At 37.2% G+C, this 14194-nt stretch overlaps 1 protein-coding gene across 2 annotated transcripts; it reads left to right on the forward strand.

Moving 5' to 3' along the window:
* The first annotated feature begins 3583 nt into the window (after positions 1–3583).
* Positions 3584–13699, forward strand: LOC109193577 (serine/threonine-protein kinase RIO1-like). Of its 2 annotated transcripts, none has more exons than XM_019344450.1 (13): positions 3584–4031; positions 4602–4730; positions 6913–7005; positions 7102–7181; positions 7566–7679; positions 8517–8590; positions 10886–10962; positions 11526–11609; positions 11859–11951; positions 12067–12174; positions 12526–12597; positions 12689–13109; positions 13432–13699. In XM_019344450.1, the coding sequence occupies exons 1-12, from the start codon at positions 3696–3698 to the stop codon at positions 13052–13054; spliced, it is 1626 nt and encodes a 541-aa protein (XP_019199995.1). In that variant the 5' UTR covers positions 3584–3695; the 3' UTR covers positions 13055–13109; positions 13432–13699. The 2 variants fall into 2 exon arrangements, with proteins under 2 accessions (XP_019199995.1, XP_019199996.1); XM_019344451.1 differs by having other exon boundaries at positions 12689–13107; positions 13439–13699.
* Positions 13700–14194: the final 495 nt, after the last annotated feature.

Genomic DNA, 14194 nt, shown 5'->3' on the forward strand with positions numbered 1-14194 from the left:
TTAGTAGTTCATACAGAAGGTAGGAGAAAACCATTCTCACCCAATGTGTGCCACACATGGTAGTAACCCAATCTGTAGAGGCTATAGTAGATTGCCGAGGACGGAGATCTGTGCAATCAGTAGTCCAAAAAGTCATTTCTTGAAGAGCCACACTGATGTGGTCCGTCTCGCTGACTCACTCTTCATTGTACCTGTACCACAGTTGCATGGAATACTACTGATTCAGCTTTAAAGTGTTTCTTCTCAAGTTTCTTCTTAAACTCATATCATAAAGTCTTGAGAAGAAGATATGTCAGAGTAAACTGTTTAGAGCGTAAAGAGAGTTTATTGTGATTCAAATGTTGAAGATTATCTCTTGTATATTGTTCCTTGAATCACCCCTCTAGATATAAGCTCTGACTCTAGGAAGACAAGTAATCTTAAAGATATTTCATGTAGAAGATTACTGTCTTACCCTTTGAGGTATATCAGGAGATAAGGACTTTCTTATAAAATAACCTAAGTGTTGTAACTACTCTGCCAAGTAATCACGAATAAGACACTGAAGTTGAACGGCTAGTTTCCAAGACTCTGTTGAAATGTCTGTTCCATCAGGTCTCCACTTAACACATTAACTGACACTAAACCTAACCTATCTAATTCGCATAATAATAATAAAGCCAAAAACATTCCCACGTTTTGTGAATGCTTCCCTATGTAACAATTCCGGTCATTATTAATATATTTAGTTTGGTTGGTTTTCAAAAAAGCAAATAACAACAACATCAATTAACCTATTTTTATGTATTTCAATAAATTTTAAAATTAAAATAAATAAATAAGATAATAATAAAATATAAAAATAATGATTTAAAACTAATTAATTAATAGCTTGAAGTTGAGGTATATTGTATGTCTGGACTCTTGAGGAGAGAGAAAAAATAATGAATTAAAATGATAAAATTAGCAATAAGACAAGAGAATGTAAAAAATACCTAAAAAAGATAGAATATTTCACATTCTTCAAACGAGTTAATACTCAATATAGTCCTCGACTATAGTAGTTTTACTCAATTTAGTCATAAATAATTTTTTTTTGTGCTCAATTTAGTATTTGACTTTGATGATTTTACACAATTTAATCATTTGTTAAAAATTCTGTTAGTTGACGATTAGAAATAGGATCCTAATGACAACTTCTCATCCTTCATCCCATTTGGGATGATTCATTCTTCTTCCCCTTATTAAGATCCACGCAGAAATATAAATCTTCGTACCCAAATATTTATTTATTCTGTATTTATTTATTCAGGATTAAGTTGATTTGAGTCCGAAGATTTTCATTTCTACGTGGATCTTAATAAGGGGAAAAATGATGAATCATCCCAAATGGGATGAATGATGAGAAATTACTATTATGTTCCTATTTTTAACAGTCAACTAAAAGTTTTTTTAACAAAAGACTAAATTGTTGGTGATAATGAACCAATAATCGATTTAATATCGTAAAATAATATTTATATATACACACACGAAGTATATAAAATTCGATATATATATCCGAAATATATATATATATATATATATACACACACACACACACACACACACACACACACAAATATATATATAAATCAAACCACCATGGTTATATGCATGAATATCTACAGAAAAGATATATACATATCAATCAAATGGAATTTATAATCCACAGATTATAATTCCAACCAAACAAAAAAAAAAAAAAAAAAAAACGGAGGATTTTTGCTTAGAAGTATAATCCAAAACCGAAAGAAGGAAAGATGGCTTGTGTTTGGGTAAGGGTTTTTAGCGTGAGTCAAGAGACCACTCTTTCCTTAAAACCTTATTTGCCACCTCCCAAAAGTGCTAGGAGCGCCGTGGCCTAGGTTTCCCAGGATAAAACGCGCTACGGTTCGACGTTCGAGCACCCAAACGAACGAACCCGGCAAACGGAGCAAAGCCTTGAACACAGTTAGGCTTAAGAAAGGAGTAGAAGCAGAAGTGTTTTGAAGATGAAAAACTTAATTTCGTGTTGTGTGTTTTGCTACTTCGTGCTTCAAAAATCTGCTCCCTCTACCCCTTCTTATATAGGGATCAAAGAATGAATAGCATTCATCATGGCATTTAATTTTATGTTAAAACCAATTTTGAAACTCCTGAAACAGCAAGCCATTACCTGGGGTTTAAATTCAAAAATTACATCTGGAATTAAATAAAAATTAATTCTGTAACTGAAGAATTTAGGCATTCTCCCGTGGTTCAGCCCCAAGGCCGAACCCAGGAAACACTGCTGCTCAGTTTCGGAACAAGTCTCGGCCTAAGACACACTGCTGCACTGCACTGCTGCTCAGTTTCGGAACAAGTCTCGGCCTAAGACACACTGCTGCTCAGTTTCGACCAGTGAGTTTCGGAACAAGTCTCGGCCAGTGAGTTTTGGAACAAGTCTCGGCCTAAGACACACTGCTGCTCAGTTTCGGCCTCACTGGCTGAAACAAGTCTCTCAGCCTCACTGGCCGAAACAAGTCTTGGCCTAAGAGGCCGAAGTTGGCATAACTGAGTCTCGGCCTAAGACACACTGCTGCTCAGTTTCGGCCAGTGAGTTTCGGAACAAGTCTCGGCCAGTGAGTTTCGGAACAAGTCTCGGCCTAAGACACACTACTGCTCAGTTTCGGCCTAAGACACACTGCTGCTCAGTTTCGGCCTCACTGGCCGAAACAAGTCTCTCAGCCTCACTGGCCGAAACAAGTCTTGGCCTAAGAGGCCGAAGTTGGCATAACTTGCTCAGTTTCGGCATAACTTGCTCAGTTTCGACCTCACTGGCCGAAACAAGTCTTGGCCTAAGAGGCCGAAGTTGGCATAACTTAGCCCCGGCCTGGACCTTGAGCTCGGTCTTGGCCGAACCCAAGTGACTAAGTTGGCATAACTTAGCCCCGGCCTGGACCTTGAGCTCGGTCTTGGCCGAACCCAAGTGACTAAGTTGGCATAACTTAGCCCGCAAGGCCAGAGCCAATTTCCGAACGACATTCGTGCCCGCAGGTGTCGGCGCACACGAGCTCGGGCTTGAATCAAGTTTTTTTTTTTTTTTTTTTTTTTATCTCGTCTAGTTGGAATTTAATTTGCACCCCCCGTATATAAGGGGGGCAAATCCTCTTTCCAAACCAATGTGGGACAAAAGCTCACTTTTCCCCTTCATTTTCCAACTCAAATGGGTCTACTTTGAGAATCAATCTCTCATTCACCCATTATCCGTTTTGAGCGTACAATATATCAATCTTTTCGTCTCACTACGAAGAACCTGAATCCACTTTGACCCGACCCAAATCGGAAGTGGACCCCACTGATAATTGTACCACAAAATTAGTCACTTAAAATGTCATTTTAATGCTATTTTTCCAACATAAATTGTATAAAATTATCAAAATCAAGAATTAAATTAAACACAAAAAGTCATTTAAAACTAAATTAAATAAAATCGTTGAAGACTATATTAAGTATTAACTCTTTTTCAAACATATGAAAATTTTATATTCCTAAATAAATATAACATTGGTTATCTTATACTACTACTAGTTTAGCATGCTCTTATAAAGATTGCGCAAGTTTTTGCTAGTACTATTTAAAAGCTTTTGAAAACTACGTTAGCTACGCCGTAAAACAAAGTGCAAGCCTAAAGACCTCCAAAATTCTGCAGAGAGATGTCGGGCGCAGTTATAGAAACCGGACATGAAGCGATTGACGAATTACAGTTGGAGATGCCCTTAGAGGAGGAAGCCAATGAAGGGGAGGAGGAGGAGGAGGAGTCGTGGTCCTCTTCGGACGAGGAGATTGGCGGCGCCTTGGATTACTTGGACGCTAGGGATGGTTCGGAAGGCGGCCTTGGCGGCGGCGGTGGAGGGTTCACTCTGCAATCCAGTGGTAGGCGACCCAATGCTTACGGAGGGGTGCACTCTCGACCCAACAACTCATCCCTTCAACCCCTCTCCAATCGTACCCAGAAGTTCGCTAATCGCATCAAAGCTTCCCCTTTAGAGGTAGCCAATCATAATTCTTATTGAACTGGAACTTTTTAGTCAGGACAGAAAGATAACCCAATTAGATTATATTTTATGTGAGTTTAGTATGCTAATTAATTATTTATTAGGAAAAAAGAAAAGATCCACTTCGATTTTATTTATGTGAGTTTTCTTTAATTTAGTTGAATTTTCTCATCAAAAGGTGAAAAGAATAAGGTTTAACTTCTATTTGTGTCCATCTGGTAGACTGACCAGGTGATTTGAAGTCAATGAAAGCATCCCTGCATGAATATTTACTTCAAAACAATGAACATTTTGTGGACAAAATTTGGTACAAATGTGACTAGCACTTGCATAAAAGCCGATGAAAGTTGACTTGTGAATGTACTATTGTTGCTAAAAATTCTGAAATTATGCCTTTGAAACATGTAATTTACTATAAATCACTCTTTTTGTAACGTGGAAATAATAAATGGAAACAGTAGTTTCTAATAGCTAAGCTACTTCAGCCAATTGGTAAACAGATGCTTTAGAATTTGAATAAATGATATAAAAAATGAAATGTGCTTGAGTTGCTGTATGTCACAGGAATGGGAAGGAAGGATCAATTTTGGCATGTCAAACTCCGTAACAACTGAAATTCGTGGAAGTGTTCGTGAGATGGCCATTGGTAAAACTAAAACTACTGACAAAGCAGACCGTGCAACTGTTGAACAGGTAATGCCCCCAATTTATGTTGCTAAAATATTATAATCCTACGCACTCAGTAATGGATCCAGATTCTCAAAGATAATTTGCCCTAATAATTTGGTTTGTGAGTTCAAGATTTTTGTTTCTTTTCTTGGTGTACATTGTGCTGCTACATCTGCAAGTCTCAATAAGTCTGATTGTTTTGGAACTCCGTCATTTTGTTAGTACATCTGTAAGTAATGATAAATTTGTAAATCAAAAGATTTCAGTACATACTCACAAGTAGCATATACTTCCTTGGTAGCTCAAACTTTTTAAAGCGAAAAGGCACATCAAAGTGACGAGGCTGGGCTTTGCTTTAAAGAGAAAGTGCAAGGCGAAGCGTCACTTTCTAAAAAAATAACAATTACTCAACTAGTGATGCAAAATGATGTATAAAAATGTTACAACTTTATACGAGTTTAAAAATTTACAAATTTATAAAACAAAAATTATAGTTTTATAGAAGTTTGAAGAAAATTTAAGCTTTATATTCAAAGTTTAAAAAATAAATTAAAACTTCACTGGCAGATTCTTTTTTGGTTTTTTGATAAGAAATTTAGAATACAAAAAAAAAACTTGAGTCCCAGATACTTGACTACTTCACTGGCTGAAATAGAGGAACCCATATTACTCTAGACTCTGAAGTCTGGTTAAAATTCAGAAGAAAAAAAAAATTAACGAGATTGAGCGAGTGAGATAGCGATTTTGTTTTCCTGTACTCCTGTTGTGTTGAAGGTTGAAGTGAGATAGCGATTTCATTGGTGATTGGTGAGGTTGAACACTTGAACCATTGAAGAGTTGGCAGAGATGAGGCGGAAACTTTGTGAACCCTAATTTCTGGCTGTGGTGAGCAGCGAGCTGCCCTTAAGTCTTAACAACTTGGAGAAGAGAACATTGCGACTTCGCGAACCCTATTGCAGGTCTTTTAGAGCAAACCCATCAGTGTTGATTCTTTTCACAAGTTTTTAGAAGCCATGTAGGAGAGAAGTAGGGAGGAAAAAAAAAAAGAATAAGATTTAAAAAAAAAAAAAAATTGTTCTTGTTACGCGCCCAGTTGACTTGTGCAGTACATGCGCCTGCTGGGCACGGCAGGTTAGTAATTTTTGTTTTTTACCTGCAGGAATACAATTTCCCTCTCTCTCCTCTCTCCACTCTCTTCCATCTCAGCCACAAAATCTGAAAAAACCAACAAAAAATTACTGATGGAGTTGCTCTTATTTTTATTTTTGGTGCTGACCTATGCGTTGGCTGCACTTTTCATGAGAAAACATCGCTTGGCTGTGCCTCTTCACCTCGTCGGAGTCATCGCTCTGCCAGGAAGCGGCCGCTTTCTCACACAACTGTGCCTCATTTAGGCGAGGCAATTTCCTGTTGCACCCCTTTTAACAAGATACTGAGTATCTAAAGTATATAAAACTTTGGAAGGAGAGGGCATAGAGTGAGTATGTGCAAAAAACAATCAGTTTCCATTAGATTCAGTTTACCTGAAAATTCTTCTAAGTTCTGGGTACAAATAGGAATTGAATGCCTACATGGAAATGAAAATCTCAAAAAAATTTGCCTTTCAAGTGAATAATCACTTTAATCAGAATAGGTTGTTTACCTTTTACCTTTCAAATTAAGAATCTCTTTGAAACCCTTATATTTCTCTTTATAATCTGTAGAGAGGTTAACAGTAGACATCATCGGTGATCACATTCTATCTTCTTCTTTTTTTGGGTGGTTCAATTTGTTCAGTCCCTTTCTTTAAAGATTGAAGCTTCATGGTTTTCGTGTTCATTCTGGCCAAGTGGGCCATAGTTGGAAAGATTTATTTTATTATTACCTACCTCTGTTTGAAGTCTTGTGCAACTTTTGGTGTATCCCTCCTCTTTGACCTTCAATTCTCTTCTTGGGTTCTGCGTCACTTCACCCTTCTTTGATATGCAGCTATTTGATCTAGACAAGGTCTTGTAAATGCTGATTTGTTTCTTTCATTTTTCAATTAACATTTTTAGATTTTTGTTTCTAGATAATCTGGCTAGCTAAACAAATTTTCTACAGAAAAGGTCCATACTTTGATGTATCATTTATTGTTTGTATTTGTTTCGCTGAGCATTTACATTAAGTAATGGTTGTATTATCAAGGATGTTAGTACTTCTTGCTAAGATCTCTTTTCATTTTCAGGCAATTGACCCGAGAACTCGCATGGTTTTGTTTAAAATGTTGAACCGTGGTGTGTTTCATGATATCAATGGCTGCATTTCAACTGGTAAAGAAGTATGTCAATGTGATTTTGTTTGCTAAGCTTGCTTCTTGGTTATATTTTCCTGTAAGCTGTCCACTTGAATTGATGTCACCTGTTCTTTCAAACAGGCCAATGTTTACCATGCTACAAAATCAGATGGGCTGGAATTTGCAATCAAAGTTTACAAGACTTCAGTCCTTGTATTTAAGTATAACATTGTTCTAAGCATTTAATTCCTTTCTACTAATCTTATCTTTCTGTTGATTTCATAATTATGATTGATTTTATTTAAAGCCTTCTCACATTGGATAATAGCCTGCTGTACACATGTCTGACCAAATTAAGGATTACAAGCATTTACTTCTAACATCTATATCAAGCTGTGTTTTTTTTTTTTTTTTTTTTTTTTTTTAAATTCTAAAGGAAATATAATGCATTATGTAATAACTGAAAGATAATCATAATAGGGAAGACATAATACTATTGCTCTTTCTTTTTAGTGTATTTTTTTATTTTGTGCTTTATACATTTCAACTTCCGTGAAATTCCATTATTTACCAATCATTTATGTTGTGGTTTCTTTTCACTTCAGGGATAGAGATCGCTATGTTCAGGGTGACTATCGGTTCAGATATGGATATTGCAAGCATAACCCCAGGAAAATGGTTAAGACATGGGCTGAGAAAGAAATGAGGAATCTAATGAGGTAAGGAAATATTCATGTTTACCATCTTGAAACTATCTAGTAACTTCTCTTATTGCTTTTCTTTATGTCTCTCCCTCTCCCGCTCTATTTATTTATATTTATTTTTTGGGGCACATAAAATGCTAGTTTTGAAAGGTTACTTAAGCATTAATGATCAAGGCATCAATGTATGCCCAAAATCCCCAGTTAACCTCACTCCATATCTGCTAGTGCCATTTACTGAACCTAGGGACCAGTGCAACATGGGACCTCCTAAGGGGCGAATAGAGGCCTACCATACCAAGAAACATCCCCAAGAGCGATAAACACCAACATGGCCTGCTGGGATTACTTATAACCTACCCACAGCCTGGGTGCTACTGAGTTCCATGTGGATTACCTTTGACAACTGAGCCAAACCATGTTGGCTTCTACCTCTATATATATCTACAAACACATAGTCACATACAAACACACGTTTGTGTATGCATCCACCTCAAGGAGCATTTGTTGGTATGAGAATCATAGGTATAGTAGATTTTTATCTTCTAAGCTTATGAAACTCAACTATGCACACTTTCACTAGTTTTAAGATGCTCTGTTGATCTTGTTTTCTCTTAGATTTTCTACAAAAATGCGGTTTTATTTTGTTGCCTTAATCATAAACATCTGTTTGCTTCATGTTGTGGTTTTTGAAATTAGCTGTTTGTAAGGCTGTTAGTTGCTAGTTATGGGCCATAGTGATTGGTATAGTTGTATTACTTTCAGAAAGAAGTGCCATTCCCCTATTATATCAGAATAGAACACTGTTAATTTCCTTACATGATTCATTTACTGAAAGTGCTTCTGAGACTGCAGGCTCAAGGCAGCTGGAATAAGGTGCCCAACTCCACTTCTTTTGAGGTTGCATGTTCTGGTTATGGAATTCATAGGTACAATATATAACATATGCATTTAACCATTCACATATTATGTTTGATAGGATAAGGACAACATTACACAGTATCCATGAAGGGGTGCACACTGATTTTGAATGTGCTACCAATGGCTACCATCTAATGCATCCCCACATATTAAAAGTATAGTTTGATTTGATTTACATTGATTGGCAGTGGTGAAGAAATTTTACTTGGCAGTGATCTTGTGATTATAACCTAACTGAAAGTTGCAAAGAAACCGAAATTCTTTAGTCCTACTTTACATATGACATCCATTGATTCCATTCTGCATGAAAGGATCCTCCACATGCTTCGGACAATTTGTGTCATTCGGGGGTTAATGTTCCCAGTAATCACTTAACTTTCTTCTTTGTTCTTTACCCATTTGGATGAAGGATAAAAGATGTAGGGCACTTGGTTACAAGTGATAGTAGCATAAAATATTGCATCCAACATGCTCTACAGTCAATGAAGGCAATCATACATCTTGAGCCCAAAAAAAAAAAAAAAAATCAGAATTTCAAAAAAAGAAAAAAAAAATGTTTTCAAAGATACTCTAAAGATTTATGCTTGCTTGTGATGATGGTGAGAAAGCTTCAAGATTAAATACCCTTTGGCTTGAGTTGGTCATGTGTACCCTGTTATAACTTGAGAGGAAATCCTTCATGATTCTTGATCACAGGGGTTTTATGGTGTTGATGGGTTTTGTAGGGTGGAAAGCAGTAGGGTATGTAGAACAGCCGTTGGCATAGATAGGTTTGAAATTGATTGGATTAATGCGCTGTTGTCAGAGACCATAGCATGGAGGGTGCCATTGTTGAGGAAGTTTAGAGAAGTCTTGCTAGGTAGCCCTGGAAATAGAAGAAGCCATTACTGTGTAGTTGACTGTAGTTGGAGATAGGTGGCTAGGTGTGTTAGAATCCCAGAGTGAAGGTTTGTGACTTCTTACATGAAGATGAGAGAAATCCGGATTACAAACTTACCAATGACTATTGCAACTCAGATGGCAACCTCAGTCTTCTTGTCTTATGAGGGGGTAAGTCCTCCCTGCTTCGATTAATTTTTGGAATGAGCGGAAAGTTTCTAAAGTTCTAATGGTGGAAGCCCCCAATGGTAAGGGAATTAAAGAGTATAGGAGTAGCAACATTGGCTTTCTGGTGGTCAGAGCCAGAAGCTTTGGCAGCTTAACCATGGAATCAGCAAGGAGCGTGTGCTTCTTTTTAGGAGTGGCATGTGAGAGGCTTTCTTCTCAGATTTGAAACACTTCAAAAAACCTTAATGGGCTCATGGCCTTATTTTTTCTAAAGCAACTTGTTAAGCAGCCACAACTATTTCTCTTTGTGCTAGCTCTAGATGGCCTTTGGGAGCACAGCCCAAGCTCTCTTCCACAGAGAGGCTTTGCAGGTCATCTAAGAGGAAATAAAAAGAGTCTAACAACCCTAGCATGTGATTAGGTCTTCTTTACAAAGGAAAAGGAAAGGCAAGTCCCTGGTCTTCATGGGCAGGCTGAAGGATCCAGCCATTTCCATGGCAATTTGCAGGACACTTCAGGATGAAACAATTCTTCAAGATTGTGCATAAGAGTAGGGAACTGCAGCCTGATTTGAACTTTGTGAAAGATAGTGTATCCCTACAGGCACAAATGATGCATGATACTTGAAGGAATAGGTTGACCTCTTCTAGTGATTAGGTGGTGACGTGGTGTGGGATAGCAGCTCAGAAGCTTAATCAGCAGTTCCAGATTATCTGCTGTGGATTCTGGGCATTGACCTTGGGTCGGAAGTAAATGGTGGCAGTAAGGAACAAATGATGGCTAATTGCTAAGGTTGGCCCAAAATAGGATATTGGTAATGGCAAGAAACCGATGTCGAAGCTGGAGAGAGTTGGAATGACATTTAGATTACAATGATAAGGAAAGAAAGCTCAAATGGGGTTGGAACAAGTAGTGGGTATTCTTATATTTTTTTGGAGTTGCAGTAGGATTCCATTGTTAGAGAAGGCTATTGTTTTAGCTTTTGGGGGGGGGGGGGGGGGGGGGGGGTGGAGAGAGAGATAAACTTCTGGCTTGATATCAATGGGGCTGGGATTGCTTCCTAGTGGTTTCTTTTGTTATGGTGAATATGGGTTGCACCCCTTCAATGCACTAAATTAAATTTTTACTGGAAAAAAATAGAGAGGCTATTTCAAGTTTTCTGTAAATTCTACAATTCAAAACTTCTAAAACTCTTTTGCCAACAGTTTCATAAATATCCTCTTTTGATGTATTATTCTAAGAAAACCTTTCTACAGGCAAAGGAGGTTGGGCAGCTCCTAGACTTAAGGATGCCGGTTTACCTCTTGACAAGTTGCGTGAAGGTTATGTGGAGGTCAGTTTTTATTCTTTATATACTTATCAGACTTCTGTCACTATTTCTTTGAGCATAAAGGTACTTTTTCTCAACTGTGCAAGATTGTTTCATTCGGACTCAACTTACTTACAAGCTTTGGGCTCAAATTTTATCCAAATCTTTGTTATGCCTACTGAGAATCTGTATGATCAATATTGAGAAAAAGTTATCTTTTTAAAGAGCTGAATGCTTATGTAAAACAGCTATCATTTTTCACTTCCCCAGCAATTTTTCTAAGATGTATAAAACCTAGTCTAGTGCAATTTGGGTGTTACAGGTTTGAGGTATCAATAAAAACTTCTCTCTAAAGGATTTTATGCACTATTCAGTGTCCACATTGGCACGCTCGGTGTGAATGAGATTCAGTAGAATTCTCAACCTTCTACTGGAATGCTGACTCTATATATAATCCTTAAAAATGCTGGTGTCCTAAAAAAATTAGATTTTGAAATGTCGTTGGGCTTAAAAAATGAGCCGTTGTGTTTATTTTATATTTATCTCTGTTTTCAACATTATGTGATGTTTTTTTGTATCTCTGCCAGATAATTATGGCAATGCGAAAACTGTATCAGAAATGCAAGTTGGTGCACGGTGACCTAAGCGAGTATAACATACTCTATCTTGAGGTGACCCTTCTCTCCCTTCACTTTCCTGAACTCTATAGTTGTGTTTTTCAAAAAATAAAAATAAAAAATTATTTGGTATATGCCAACATTTGTGTTATATTCAACTGGGCTATAATGCACATGGGCCAAACCACACTAAAAGATTGAATCCAATCAATTAGCTAGTCTAACACATGACTTTATATGTTCTCACTTATATTTTCAATGTGGGACTCTTAACAGTTTGAATAACTTATTTTGATGTTATAGGGTCACTTGTATATCATCGATGTTTCACAAGCAGTTGATCTTGACCATCCCCATGCGCTTGATTTCTTAAGGGAAGATTGTGTTCATGTGTCTGTGAGTTCGCCCGCCCTTTCAGCTATTGCAATAATGCTAATAATGTTCATGATTTTGTTAACTGCAACTAGTTATATATAATGGGATTACCAAGAGCTAGAGGTGTGGTATGCAGGATTTCTTCAGAAAGCATGGTGTAGCTGTCATGACAATTAGAGAATTGTTCGATTTTATTGTTGATCCTATGATTGATGATGATTCGGTGGACACATATTTGGAAGCGGTACGATATGTTAGACGCCTATTTCGGTAATTTCTAGCGACATTATGGGGTGTTTGTTAGGATGGAATTTCATTCCATTTCCTTCCAACCATGGAATTGCAATCCCTAGAGTCCTCGCCCGAATTACAATTCCACAACCTATGGAATGAGTTCCATAGTAAATTACGATTTTGCCCTTTTATTATTATTATTTTACAAGGGCATATTAATCTTTATGCACTTCTTCCGTTTCAATTCTCAATAATTCTATTCCTGTCTACCAAACAATGAAATTTGAATTCGCACCTTATTCTTTCCCCACTTTACGGAATTCTCTCATTCCAACCAAACGCCCAATTCAATGTGTTTCAGGTTCAACAAAAGATTTTGGCAAGAGGTGAAGTGAGTGCAGAGGATGAAATTGCCGACTTCGTATTCATTCAGGTTTTTGGACTTGAGAATAAGAATCACATAACATAACAAAATCAGCTCTTTTCTTCATAATCCCATTTTGACGCCTTGCTTTTTCTTGCAGTCATTCATTCCAAAAACACTGGATACTGTGAAAAACGCGGAGGCAGATGTGCAACGTATTGTTAGTGGTGAGGACACTGGAGATCTGTACTACAAAACCATAACAGGGCTGAAGCAAGCTCTCTCTACAGCAGAAGAAGCAGCTGAGCAGGAGAATAATTCAGACACCGAGACTGAGAACGAAACTGAAGAAACTGAAAGTGGGTCTGAGGAAGAAGAAGAAAGCTCAGCAATGGATAGAAAAGCTGCTAGGAAGGAGAACAAGAAGAAGGTTAAGGAGGAGAAGAGGGAAGCTCGTAAACATAAAGTGCCAAAAGCTGTGAAGAAGAAAAAGAAAAAGTTGGCCAAGGCCAAGAAGTATCGCTAGTCACCTAATCAGCCAAACACCAATTTTTGCTTTGGTCTTGTTAGAAATTTGAGAGTGGCCCTGTTTGGTAAAAAATTGGCCGGCCAATTTTAACTTATTTGACCACTATTAATTGTTTGATTTAGTTAAAATATTAATATAAATGTTTGGTTAATTAGCTTTTTGCAACTCCAAAAGACTAAAATTCAAAAAACTACTTCATGCAACTTTTTCAATTAACTTTTTGAGAAAAGAAATTATTCCAAACAGCTATTAGCTAACAGCTAATTTACCAAACACTTTTCTACAATCAGCTAATGTTATCAACTATTTATACCCACTAATTAACACAATCAGCTAACATCTAACACCTATCAGCTAACAGCCATTTTACCAAACAGGGCCAGTGTGTTCTTCAAGGATGCATTAAGATGGCTGATTTAAATGCCCTTAACATAGTTTAATAGCCTTAGCTTGGTAATATAGTGCCCATTAGAGGCTATTGCCTTATTTTTAGTTATTTAGGGTTTTGCTATAGAAATCAAATCTTTAAGTTGTTCAATAGATTTTTAATTACTACATAAGTTTTAGTCTAGTGGGTTTGAACTTTGAATCACATGTATTTTGCGAGTTATATAAATGTGGAAGGAATGCAATTGGGAACAATCTCATTTAGAGTTGGTTTGTTGGTTTGATTACTATAAGGTTTCTAGTTAGATTATGTGGAAGTGGTTTATTGGCCTTCTCGCTTTAAATCGGTCAATTATGAATAACTTAGATTGGTTTATTGCTTTATGATTTTTTGCTGGTAGAAGCGCCTTATTGGCCTTCTTGATTTGAGATGCAGAATGCACTTTTAGGCCCGATCGGATATCTCTTTCGCAGTTAGTGTGTTGAGTCAGTTTCTTGAGACTCCTTGTGATTCTCGTTGGGATGCTGATGTTCGTGTTCTAAGGTATATCAAGAGAGCACCAGGACAAGGCTTATTATATGAAGATAGAGGACATTCACAAGTTGTTGGGTATTGTGATGCAGATTGGGTTGGTTGTCCATTTGACAGACGCTCTACTTCAGGTTATTGTATTCTCATTGGAGGTAATCTCATATCTTGGAAAAGTAAGAAGCAGGATGTGGTTGCTAGGTCCAGTGCTGAAGCAGAAT

This window comes from Ipomoea nil, unplaced genomic scaffold (assembly GCF_001879475.1).
Source record: "Ipomoea nil cultivar Tokyo-kokei standard unplaced genomic scaffold, Asagao_1.1 scaffold1895, whole genome shotgun sequence".
NCBI classification, from domain to species: domain Eukaryota; kingdom Viridiplantae; phylum Streptophyta; class Magnoliopsida; order Solanales; family Convolvulaceae; genus Ipomoea; species Ipomoea nil.